The 13140-nt window shown below is 37.5% G+C and overlaps 1 protein-coding gene and 1 long non-coding RNA gene across 6 annotated transcripts in view; one reads left to right on the top strand and one right to left on the bottom strand.

Moving 5' to 3' along the window:
- The window catches only part of rn (rotund), a 55027-nt gene that overhangs the window by 8296 nt on the left and 33591 nt on the right, over nucleotides 1-13140 (top strand). For 2 of the 4 annotated variants that reach the window (XM_089463009.1, XM_089463008.1), the window contains 4 exons: nucleotides 436-1528; nucleotides 2575-3156; nucleotides 9906-10007; nucleotides 12268-12310. In XM_089463009.1, coding sequence (XP_089319135.1) covers nucleotides 1115-1528; nucleotides 2575-3156; nucleotides 9906-10007; nucleotides 12268-12310 — 1141 coding nt within the window. In that variant the 5' untranslated portion in view covers nucleotides 436-1114. The remainder of the gene's footprint in view (nucleotides 1-435; nucleotides 1529-2574; nucleotides 3157-9905; nucleotides 10008-12267; nucleotides 12311-13140) is intronic. The other 2 variants (XM_089463007.1, XM_018019071.2) reach the window with 1 other exon arrangement.
- Nucleotides 4516-7233, bottom strand: LOC149270698 (uncharacterized). Of its 2 annotated transcripts, XR_016268702.1 has the most exons (5): nucleotides 7056-7233; nucleotides 6526-6929; nucleotides 5668-6266; nucleotides 5411-5586; nucleotides 4516-5327 (listed from the first exon to the last, which is right to left on the bottom strand). It is a non-coding gene; the product is annotated as an uncharacterized LOC149270698 (long non-coding RNA). The 2 variants fall into 2 exon arrangements; XR_016268701.1 differs by having other exon boundaries at nucleotides 5411-6266.

Consider the following 13140-nt stretch of genomic DNA (forward strand, 5'->3'; position numbering starts at 1 on the left):
AGAAAACCTAATTTTTATTTATAGATTATTTTAATAAATTTATAAAATTTATTTTAATTTATTTTTAAAATCTATTTTCTTAATATAAAGGTTTTAATTAACTTTTTGCTTATATTTATTAATCTTTTATAAAATTTATATATATATATTATTAATATATTTTATAGAATGTATAATTTATAACTCAAATTTAATTTAAATGCAAACCAATTATGTGTAATTTTTTTATATCACTAATTAATGTTAAATTGTGTAAACATTCAAAATTTCTTATTTCTATTGATATTCAATTGAGATTTAATTAATTTTTTAAATTCAGTTTTTAAGTCTGTGTTTAGTCAATGCAATTGTAGAGCTCTTTGCCTTTAACAATCTGTTTTAGCTCTTCAAATAAACGAGCAGCCAACTAATCTAAAATACATTCAACTCAAACAGCGACAATCTGATAGAGATCTCAATAAAATCACAAAGAGCTAAACGAGCAGCGTGACACTGAATGCAAAACCAACAACAACAAATCAACCAAAGCGACGACGAATAAATCAAACCCAAAGTCTGCAACAAGCTGCAAACTAAACAAAGATGGAACAGAAAAAATAAAAATCGTAAAAGAGAAAAATGAAATAGAAAAACTTGCTAAATGAAAATAGAAATATTTTTGCGCGCTGCCAACATTTTCAAGGTCATTCGAGATTTTTATTTCTGTTTCTGTTGCTGCTTCTGTTCATATTTTTATTTGGACTTAAAAACAAAAACTGCATCTAAAAATACAAAATAGAGTTTGAGGGGCGAACGCGCACCAGCTACAAATACAACATAGCAAAAAACATTTCAAAACTTTTTCCCGGCCATCAAATAAAAGTTTAGCAAAAGAAAAAACCAAACCACTCGACGCCTTCACAAAAGTTTTCGGTGTTTATTTTTGTTTGTTTTTCGTTTTTGTTGATTTTTTATTTTTCGTGCCACTTGTTGTTTTTGTTGCTTGCCTGCGGCCCGCTCGCAGTTTTGTTTGCATGTGTAAATCGAACCGCACGAGTTAGACAATTTGTTGGGCCCAGAGCCCACGCGAGAGTGAAAGTGTGCAAAATACCGTTGCCTACACTCGAGCGCCAGCATGCTCAAGGATCAGCTGCGACGCCGTCGCACCCAGGACTTGGGCAGCTACATGGACGCCCTCAGCGCTGGCACGGCCACGCCAGCGCCCTTCCTCATGCCCGCCGAGTTCTACACGAGTCTCTTTGCCAGCGCCGTGCTTCAGCAACAGCAACAGCAGCAGCAGCAGCAGCAATGTGAGCCGAATCGCTGGTACCCACAGACGCCCTCGCCCACGCCCACACCGCCCAACAAGCCAGCGGCTGCCGCCACTCCACCACCCGCTCACCTCTCAAGCAATCTGCTGTTCTCCGCCGTGTGCGTGGCCGCCGTCGAGTCGGCGAAGCGCAGCCAGCTGAAGCCGCAGGAAGCAACTGAAGCCAAGGAAAAGCAGCAGATCCAAAGCAAAATTCACGATGCAGAGCTGGGCGAACATGTTAGTATACGACATTGGTTCCTTAAAGAGGGAATAAATTAAATAAATAAAAATATATATTAAAATAGATTACAATATATTAAAATATATAAAATATATAAAATATATAAAATATATAAAATATATAAAATATATACAATTTATAAAATATATAAAAATATATAAATTGTGAAATTCATTTAAATTACAAATATGTTTTATCTATCGTTCTTACTATGCAACTTTTTTACAGTTACTTGTACTTAAATTAACATTTTAATGCTGGAAGATTTGATTTTTTATTGTTAAAAAAGAGAAACAAAAAATTGAAACAAGAAATAATGGGAAAAAAATTTTAAAAAATAATAATAATAATTCTCGTTTACTGAAATAAATATATAAATATAATTAATCATTATGCAATTTGTTTCATTTTCTTATTAAGAGTAGATTATTATTTTTTTACTTTTTTTATAACATTATTTTTTCTTAGATTTTTCAAGCACTCTAATCAATTATTTTATGAAGCTTTGAATAGATGATAATGTATATTGAGACTTTTTAAACACATCATAAAATTAATTATGATTTTGGGAAGGTTTTCTGAATATGTTTTTATATGAAACACCGCCATGCATATACTCAACTCAGACTCTGTTATTAAGCTTATTAAAAGACAAAAAATTGCCCCTCCGCTGGATCCTTAACTCTTGTTATTTGTCATTTTGAACTGTCATAATTAGCTTTAAAATCCAATTAAAGTATTTCAGCCGTCGCCAAATTGTTTTTAGCCTTTACCTCAGCACACAAAAGAATCCTAAGAAAAATATCAAATTTGGTTTGTTTGCTAATGCTAATTATGGGTCGCCCAAAAAATACAACAAAATAAAAACTGGCTGCTTCTCTGTCTCCCCGTCTCTGGCAATAGCAACAACAACAATATGTACAATCATCAAAAAATCATTTAATATTTCATGCTCAATGCTTGGACAGCAGCAAGCCAAAAAAAAAATATGAAAAACCCTTTTCAAGCAAAACAAAACAACAAAATTTGTTCTCCCTTGCAGAAACCCCAAAATAACAACAACAACAGCAACAACAACAACAACAACAACGGCAACGGCTACGCCTGGCCAACGGGCAACGAAGTCGTCAACAGCCACAACAACAATCAGCACAATTCACACGCAGCAAACGCTGCAGGACCTGGACAAGGACTCTCGCCAGCGACGCCGCCAACGCCGCCCGTGGACGCCAGCCAGGCCGGTTCCGCAATTAATTTGAATCCACCCGCAACACAGACGCACACGCAGAGCCGTGCAAACTACGCCAATTCCGTAAAGTCGCCACCGGAAACAGGCAGCGCGCAGCCATCAACGGCTGCCGCCACCTGCAAAACAAACGACAACAACAACAGCAGCAACAACAACCACAACAACAACAGCAACGCAACTGCTGCCGCTGTGGCAGCCGCTGCAGCCGCCGCCGCCGCTGTCAACATGCCGATCGGCGGCGTCCAGGGCCAGAATCCCACCCAGGGCCTGGTCCATTGGATGAGCGCCGTGATGGCCGAGCACATGACCGGACAGACGCATCACGATCCCAGCACTGCGGTCGGCATGCACTACATGTGGAATGGCAACGTCGATGTGAGTATCCTACATTCGCAGCACTCCATTAGGGGGCGTGGCAGTTGAGCACTATCTGACAGCAGAAGCAGGGAAAGAAACAAAAGTTGTTTATGAACATACCGACTGCTTGATACTCGCTCACTGTCCAAAAATAAATATAGAATCTATGCAGGATTGAATATGTATAGTTTATAAAAGTAAATATATATAAAATAATATAAATATATATAAAAGTATTTTGATCGAAAATGAAGGTATAATAGTTATAATATATATAGGTATAAAAAAAGTCTAATTTGATCGAATCTGCACATCTTCACATGTAAAAAAGTTCTACAGTTGGAAAATTTCTCAATCTCCAAGGGAGTCTTTATAGCAAATTCGAAAAGATCCGGAAGCATCGATTAGCTTGGTAGCAGTACCTATACAGTAGCAGCAATTCAGTAGGAGCTATTATAGATTAGAGAGCAGGAAACTACAGTGGGAGAATACAGCAGGAGGCTATAGTAAGGATTCAGACCGTGGGGCATCTGCCTGTGTAAGCTGAAGAGCGGAAGAATGCCACGAAAATGTCAAAGCTTGGAAACGAGTCAAAAATAGAAATCCCAGTGCAGCTGCTTGTGTAACCTAGAAGATCTTAGGCTGACTCTTACGACTAAATAACCAAAATTTACTACTATTTACGCCAAGTCGGCAAAGGACTAAATTAACTCAATTTCATCACATTTAGTCAATGCAAGATCAGATCTGATAGCAGCTTTAAATATCTCTAGCGAAAAACTAATATACCCCTTATGCGTCTTGAACGAGTATCAATAGAGAACAAATGGAAAAAATGGAAACTTTTTTCGGGTTTTCTTTTTTTTTTACCTTCCCCCAATTTTTGGCGAACTTTGCGCAAAGTTTTCTGCAGTTGGCAGCTGCTAGAGTCACCGAGAAGGCGTTGGACTACATCGCTGTTCAGAGTGGGCGTGACGAGGGGAGAAGTAGAGTAACTGGCGGAAAGTAAAGCAGAGCTTCATAATTAATAAGCGACTAAAAGTTGACGCTCTAAGTGAATTAAATGAGCGCTTCGCAAAGAGAGAGCGCGAATGAGAGTGAGAGAGAGAGGGAGAGAGAGAGAGAGAAAGAGAGAGAGAGAGCGACTGGATATGAAGGGGAAGGACTGCAATAAAGAAAGTAGCTAATTGGTTAGGTGACTAGGGTAATACGTGTGGGTGTAAGTCTCTAGACTCTAGCTCTCTTTCTCTAGCTGAACTGTCAAATTGGTTATTGCAGAAAAATTAAGTGAAAAGCGTGTAAAATATTCCACGACAGCAATATAATTGTATTATTCATTATTGGAAATGTATTTTTGGAGAGTTTGGGAAGCTGGAAGACTTGCTTTAGTAGCCGTATTAGTTATCCCATTTCAATAGTTAGGAGTTATCTGTAGAAAGCTTCAATTATCATAGTATATATATATACATATATGTATTTAATATCGTTAGCTAGTAGTTATTATTAAATATCTAGAAACGACGTATAAATACACTCTTCCCTAGACAAATTCAGTTTCAAATGTTAGTTGCAAGGATCTAAATATAGTAGGATACGGTTATAAGGGATCGTCGTTATACCCGGAAGAGGTTATAACCATATAATTTTGCTCATCGAAGTGTGTACGCATGCTATAAGCGGAGTCGCTATAACCAGAGTTGACTGTAACAGATTCTCCTTTTTCAGCTACAATTGTTATATACAATCAGAAATACACAGTCTCTATTAAACATCCATCGAGCAATACCTTTGCTTGAGTCATCCTAATCACTCTTTGCATAGTTGTTAAACGCATCATTTGCGGCTCGTAGGCTCGGTCACAGGTCTGCCGCAAGTGCAAGGACCTTGACCAAGCAGCGAACTAGCTTTATGACAACTCATTCCTGTGCTGCTGCGGCTCTGCTCAAAGGACTCCAACTCCTGTTTCAAAGCTGCTTGGGCAGCTGCTGTCCAACACTGCTGCACTTTCACTCGACTCGAACTTCAGTCGGCAACTGACCAAACCCAAACCGTCTCTGTCTGTTGCCACATGAACGGAAACGAGACGCGAGTCCTCACCCACTCCTCCCCTCGCTGGGGTTCCCTCCCCATGACAATTCCAGTCTAAGTCCAGCTGCCTTCTCCTCTGCCCGGCACAAGCGGACGCGACGCTGAAATAAAAAATAAAAAAAGAGTGTGTCCTTTGAGCAGCATCCTGCAATTTTTTGTTATCCCTTTTTTCCCCGCAACGCACATTTTTATTTTGCATTTTTTCGCTCTTATTTTCTTTCATGGATATCCTTGCTCTTGACTGCGTTTTGCTCTCGCGTGCCACGCAGCAAAAAATTCTTGGAGTTTTTTTCAATGCTCTCGTTTTGTTGTTGCATTTTTCGCGTGTTTTTATTTTATTCATTTTTACGTTTTTTCGCCCTATAAGATGTAAACAAGTTTTTCTTTGCGCGTTGAACTTTGTCGTTTTTTGTTGCTGTCTAGATTTGATTTTTTGCTTACTTTGATTTTCTTTTCATTTCATTTTTTACTCGAAATCGCTCTCCTTTGCAATGGCTCGCTTTTCACTTTTTCGTGATTGTTTTGAATGGAGATTGATTGTCTCCAAGGACAACGGCGGGTGAGAAAAAGTGTCTGCAAAAGGTTGTTCCCCTCCTCCTCCTCCTCCACCTCCACTCCGCGGTCGCTAACGAGTGCTTTGCCCTTTCAAAAGCAATTTCGACGCCTGCCGACTGATTTTTAAAGGATATCCGCAGTTAATTAATTTTTTAAAGTTCCACAATCAGCGCGCAGTCAACAACCAGCGAGTTCGCCTTGTTGTCACTGGCATTAGTGAAATTAGTTGTGAAACAGGAGCGACTCTCTCGCGAGCGAGCTATGCAAAGTTCTCTAATTAATTCTGAGCGCAATTGCACTTAATTTTCTTCACTTCGACTTGGATTGAGAAATGGCCCAACTTGAAATTCCTTTCGGGCAGGTGCGTGAGCAATTCCTGACTAATTAACGCTTAACTTCGAATAGAAAGGCAACTGGCAAATTGCCTCTATCAAATAAAAGGTTTTAGCTGAGCGTAAATTCCCCGGGGGAAGAGCTAAAGAGATCTGGGGAATGCACTCAATTATTAAGAGGGGCAGTAGTATGATATTTGTGATTAGTATAGAGTTTAGAGCAAACTGCGCTAGAGAGTCTTGGACAATAAGAGGAAAAAAAAGTATAATATTTGCTGAGACTATTATATTTTATATAGTCAAAACAAATAGTCAAAACTCTGAGTCTGCATGCCAAAACAATATTCTTGATGATTTTTCTAGACCAATTTTGATTATCTTAGCTTTGATTTTATAAAATATACATACTTACATCTCTTTTTAAAGAGAACTTTGAGCATAATAAGCGCATATCTTGACGATGAGCAGTCACTCTATTGAAATATATGAAAGAATTACGGAGGGCTTAATTTTTCATTTCAAATTAATGAATCTTGTGTTGTTGGTGTGACGCTCTTCTCTTTAAACTGAAAGCTCTTCCCTTTAAGCTTCAAAATAACGTAGGCTGGCAGCTAGAAGGGCGTTGATTAATTAGGATTCATTTAGGACATGAATATATTGGGACTTCGTTAGGTAACTTGTTGTAAGATATCCCTTAAGTGAGACTACAAAATAAACAATATCTAGGTTCTGATATTTTCATATGGTTAATTGGATATTCTTTAAATTCAAATTCTGGACATCAAATGTTTTGTCGTATATATAGCCAATTACAATCTGAAAAAGAACATGCACAAAACCAATATACTCATTTCACTTTTGTTAATGAGTGTAAATATGCTACATAAATGAAAAGAGATATTGCGTAAATTGCTTAAAATATGAGTGTTGACTTTTCTTTACCCCTCATTAATAAAATATTAAAAATTTTGAAATTAGAAAATGATAAAGAAAACAAGCACGGAACAATATACCCTTTTGCCTTGTAGAAAATAGAATGGAAGAGAATTCAGTGTGAAAAAATATGCCGGGATTAATATTATTATAAAAATATATAAATATTACAATATTTGTAAATTAGAAAATGACAAAGAAAATAAAAATATTTGATGGGTAAATAAATGTAGAATGTGTATAAATTAGAATTCCTTTTAGAATTCAGTGCGAAACAATATGAGCTATTAGCTTCATTTGCAGTGATTATTATTATTAAAAAATTTAACAAAAATTGTAAATAAGAATATGACAAAGAAGACAATCTTCTGCATTAGACAAGAAACGCAAATAAATCAGATTTGCTTGTCGGATTCACTGGGAACAATGTGAGTCATTAGTCAAATTCGCTGCGAGCCGTACTTTAAGATTCCAATTAAAAAGTCAGTCAGCCGACGGGCTGGCTGGTCGGGCGAGGGGAAGGAAACCCTAAACCACAGCACGCCTCACAACAAAGCATTGCAATTAATACTTATATACTTCAATTAGAAAAAAGTCAACGTGACGCTGAAGTGAAAAGCGAAAAGCAACAAAATAAAAAGAAAATGAGAAACGGGAAATGAAATGCGAGGGGAAAAAGTGAAAATTGAAAGGCTAAAGCGCAGCAGGGCTGGGGCGTGTGGCGAAAACTGACTAATGGGGCCAGTCGAAACGATATTCCGCTGCGCGGGGTGCGCTGCGGGTGAGGGGGGCTGGCTGTCTGAAAAACCGCGAAAACCGCTACCAACTTCAATTTTTAAAGTAATTGCTATAAAGTTGAGCAAATTTGAGCAGCAGCAAGAACAACAATAGCCACGAAATTCGAACCTCAGGCGGGGCTTGTCCGACTGGTCAAACATTTGAACACACACACACACACACTCTCTCACACACATATATGCGAGTATATCGCTTTGCTAGCCTCTAAATGCAAGAAAAAAAATCAATAGAAGCAGACAGCGCCGCAGCATGCATAAAGAGATGAAGCCCAAATAAGTTAAATACAAAAAAAAAAAAAAAAAAAAAAAAAAAAAAAAACAAAACCAACAACAACATAAAAAAAATTAACAAAAAGAAAATGTTCCCAAAATGTAAAGTGGAAGTCTGGAATGGCCAAAATGTTGTTACAATGTGCACAACGCGCCTGGGCTTTTGGTCATGAGCTGGGCAGGGCGGGGGCGGAGGTGGGGGTGGACCGTTCGTTGGGGGCGGCAATTGCGAAAAAATTCACGTTTTCCGCCAAATTTTTTGTTGCCTCTTTGCTCGCTAGACAGCACGCTGGACATAGAAACTGCACCACCCGGTGGTCAAAGCGCAGTCGACGGCGGCGTTGGCGTCGCCGCTAACGTCGACGCCACAGCGAAGGGGTTAAAAAAAATTTTTGTTTTCGATTTTTTTCCACTAGCAAATTTTTTTCATTTTTTTCTGCATCCTTTTTCTTGTTGTTGCTGCCTCCTCTTCCAAATGTTTTGGTCAGTGCGCGTGTGGGAGTGAGAGGGCGAACGTACGCTTGTTAGAGAGAGATAGCGATGCTGCTGCTGCTGTTGCTGCTGCGCTGTACCAATATTCCATTTGATTTCCTACTTCTTCTTCTTGTTCGTCGCTTTTTTTTTTGCCACTTTTCTTTTTTCGAAATTTTGTTTTGTTCCATTTCTGCTGCGTGGCGGCTGGACGGAAGCTGGCGTGGGCCAAGCGACGCCTTCATCAGCAACTTGTTGTTGTTGTTGTTGGCTGGCTTGCTAGCGTGTTGGTTAGAGGGAGCTTCCGTTCATGGCGCTGTCGCTGGCTCTGGGTCTGGGCCATCTTCATCAGCAGCTGCCAACGCAGCATCGCACGTTTGCTGTGCGTGTCTGTGTGTGCGTTGGTGTTGGTGTTGGTCTGTATGTGTGTGTGTGGGTGGCTGTGTTTGCATTTTTTGTAGACATTTCTTCTACTTTTTCGTTTGTCCACCTACTAACTAGTCGTTGTTGCACGCACACACATACACACATACACACACACACACACGTTCGCAGCTCGCTTTCCAACACTGTTGCCACAAAAAAATACAAATAAAGCAACAAAAACTAACGTTGCGTGGTTTACACACACACACACACTACCACAGCCGCACTCCCACACACACACACGTTGCTGCATTTCACACGCTGTGGCAACTCCCCCTGCGCTATGCAACACTTTTTACTCTACCTTTTTTATTTTTTTTTATTTTTTTTTTAGCTGTTTTGTTTTAGCTCCACTGCAGCGAAAGCCGGCGCACTTTTGCCGCCGCTTTGACACCTTCGATAGTGTGTAACGCGGTTTTCTATTTCAATTGACACTCCCCTTGCCACATAGACTGCGTATCTATATATTTTGTTGTTGTTGTTGTTGCTATTGTTGCATTTGCGACAAGTCAAAAGCTACGTGAGAACCAAAGCACTTTGATTTCTATAAAAGTATTTATTAATTTTAAAAATCAAATTACCTCCAACTTAATGCGAGAATAATGATGAATGTATGATAAAATTTGGACTTTAATTAATTTATTGAATAGATTCCATTGAAATGTGACCAGGGCACTAAGAACTTTTTTCAAACAAATAAAAAAGAGTTGTCATATGAGAAAAGGGATTTTTAATAATTTTTAAATAAACTAAATTAATTTTATAAAAATTCACATACATACCTCTACCAAGGTACTCTGGTCTATGCGGATATATTCTCCGCGGTTATCTGCTCTATATGTTATACTAATTGATCTTTCTTTTGCTCTCTTTCTCATCCTCTAATGTCGTGCAGCATGCCAAGGATATTAGCGATTACAATCTTTGGCCACCGACGCCGCGCAGCCACCAGCATGCCAGCGAGCATCATCCGATGTCGCTGAAACAGGAGTACGAGGTAAGTGTGGTGCAAGCGGTGCAAGTGCCGTTAAATGTCCATAGATTGTGTGGGCATTACACTCTATGCCACATACAAAACAAATAAAAATGGCAAAGCCAACATCAACAACAACAACAATAAAATGGCAACAGCCATAGCAATAAAAACTCTAACAAAAAACATTCCTAAAATTCGCGCGATGCCGCTGATGTCACCCCCTGCCACGCCCCCTGCAGACTTGCCGCTCTGTGCAACATTGTATACAAATAACTCTATTTGTTTATTTCTGTTGTTGTTTTGCCAGAACCTTGCTTTATTTTTTCTAAACATATCGAAAATGTTTAGGCCAAAGCAGACGCGGTTTTTATTTAACGCGAGTTTCTCTTTTTACGGGGTTTCCTGATACACACAGATACATATATTTCATTTTATTTTGCCATGTCTGGCACGGCAATAGAAAAAGAGAGGTAGAAAGAACGAGAAAGCGAGAGAGAGAGAGGGAGATAGTGAGAGTATGAGACAGTCTCGAGGCTTTTAACCCATATTCACAATTTACATGCAATCGAAAGCAGAAGCCGCAGCTTACATATTTTTCACAATGTTTTTCGGTTTCTATTTCTATTTTATTTTTGCATTTTTTTCAACATATTTTTTCCGCACTCTCGCTTAGAATTTTATTCATGTTTTCATGCTACAAATTTATTTTTATCTTTTGGAAATTTCAATACGTATTCGATTTAGCATTTAGGATTTGTTAGTTATACATATGTATGTTGAATTTTTTAATTTATTTTATTTGACATTTGCACAATCAAAACCATATTTTGTTCTGTGTTTTATTTGATGTGTTCTATTCCGTTTAGCTTGGTATTTACTTTTTCTGACAGTTGCTCTCGATTGAGCTTTGATGCGATTAGTTAGTAAATATACAATTGACATTTGATTTTGCAAATCAAAATTTTATTTAATAGCGAGCACAATTCGTTTAATAATATTAATGAAAGCTTCATTAAGGCATAATAAATATACATTTGTTATATTTATTTTATTTAATTATTTATTATTATTATTTTTTTTTGTATTTTTTATTTATTTATTGTTTACTGTTGTTATTAGGCATTTATATTAAATTAATTCTGTGCATAATATGATTATATTGTTTTACATATTTTGAAATTAAAGAGTTTATCTCTCCATAGAGCTCATACTTTACGGTCTTTATACATTTTACGTTTTATGTGAGATGGCTCAGACGTCAGATAGTTCGAGACATATTTTGGCAATAGGTTTTAAAATATATAATTATCAATTTATTATCTGTAAGTCGTTCTCTAAAAATGGTTTATTGTGGTTGCTCCATATATTGTTATATTTATGGTAAATTATATTAAAGTACGTTTTTCTTTAAGTCTTTCCTTTTAAGAGTCTTTTCAGTATATATGAAAATCAAAGCACGCAAAAATCTATTAACTCATCAAATAATATTCAATCACTCTTGCTCAGCGTAAGAAGAGTCTTCGGTTCTTTTCGTTTTTGTATTCTGTTAAGCGACTTAAGTGGAACTGACATGAATATCATTTAGAGAGGTTTAAGATTTATACTCGCACAAGAAGAGTTCTTTGATCACTCGAAATCGTTGAAGAACCGACACAATCAGTTGCTCTCTGAGTTGAATTTTTTTTTCTTTTTTTTTTTCTTAAATGTGAGTGGAAGAAACGCTCAATAGTTATTTGCGTTTATGGCTATGATTAAAATTAAGATTTGCCGAATTGAAATCAATGTTGTCTTTTAAATTTCTACACTTACCAGTTTCTTATTTATAAATTCATAGTATATTTTATAAAAAGTATTTTTAGTTAAAGATATATATTTATAAATTCATAGTATATTTTATAAAAAGTGTTTTTAGTTAAAGATATAAAAATACAAATAAATTTATTGAAATTAATAATCTATTTAATTTATTGCAATTAATTCATTCAATTATCAATTCATTCAATTATCACAGATAGGCATAGAAATAAAGATTCCAATTATGCAGATCCCTTATTAATAAAAATATCTAATAAAAAAATATATAATAAAAATTCATTGTAACGTGTATATCAATTAATATAATTTTATTATTATTATTATTATTATTTTTTTTTTTTATTATCATCAAAGATTTTCTACACAGTGCTCTTAATTCGCTAAGAAAATAATAGAAAAAAACAGCCTAAAGTTTCATCATTTGATATGTGATTAATAATTGATTAACTACCTTTTTGCTTTGCAGGCCAAAATGAACGATCACCACCATCACAATAATCTGCAAAAAGGTGAGTATGGACAGCGGACTAAACTGAATCGAACTGCCGCTTCCCTTTGCCCCACCTCGTCTCCTTTCAATGACCTGCCCCAAAACGTGGAATACCTGACCCAGGCGAACAAGTTTTCCAGTTGGCTGGGCTCCTTAGCCTCCTGCGCTTAATTAATTGCTCACAAAAACAACAAACGATAATCACGAATCTCGAGCAGATATGCCAAGGCAGTAGGAAGAGGGGAAAGAGGAAAGGGGGGAAAGAAAGAGCGCGCGCGAGTTCAGATTGCAATCGGCAGCGAAAAATGCATACGTTGCATATAAAAGTTAAATTGCTACACGCGTGCGGCATGCTGTTGGCCAAGACAAAGGCTCCATTCAGCTAAGGACAGACGCCGAACAGATACTCCCACGAAAGATTGACCTTTAACTGAAGGAATTGCAGGCGCAGCAACAGCAGCAGGAGGCAGAGCAGTAGCAACAATTGCTTACAACATGTTTACATAAATTCCTAAAATGCAAACAACATCTCTCTGTGCAACAGCAACAACGGCGGCAACATTGACAGCAACACGCTCCAAAAAGGGTTTGCGGTAAACGGGTCCGATATCGAGTTAGTAGCTCCGTTGGCGGCAATGATCTCGACCCGATAATGTCAACGCTAGGCAATTGGCCAATAACATTGTTGTTGTTGTTGTTGTTGTTGTTGTTGATGTTGCTGCTGCTGCTGCGATAAGCATCGCAGCAACATCGCGACCAACAATGTAGATGTAGATGTATCTATGCGATGCATTCGCTTTTACCTGTAGGCCTGCCTGTTGGCTTTTACCTGTACAAATTAACAATACG

This window comes from Drosophila arizonae, chromosome 2 (genome assembly GCF_054131065.1).
Source record: "Drosophila arizonae isolate 15081-1271.41 chromosome 2, UAZ_ARI_1.0, whole genome shotgun sequence".
NCBI classification, from domain to species: Eukaryota; Metazoa; Arthropoda; class Insecta; order Diptera; family Drosophilidae; genus Drosophila; species Drosophila arizonae.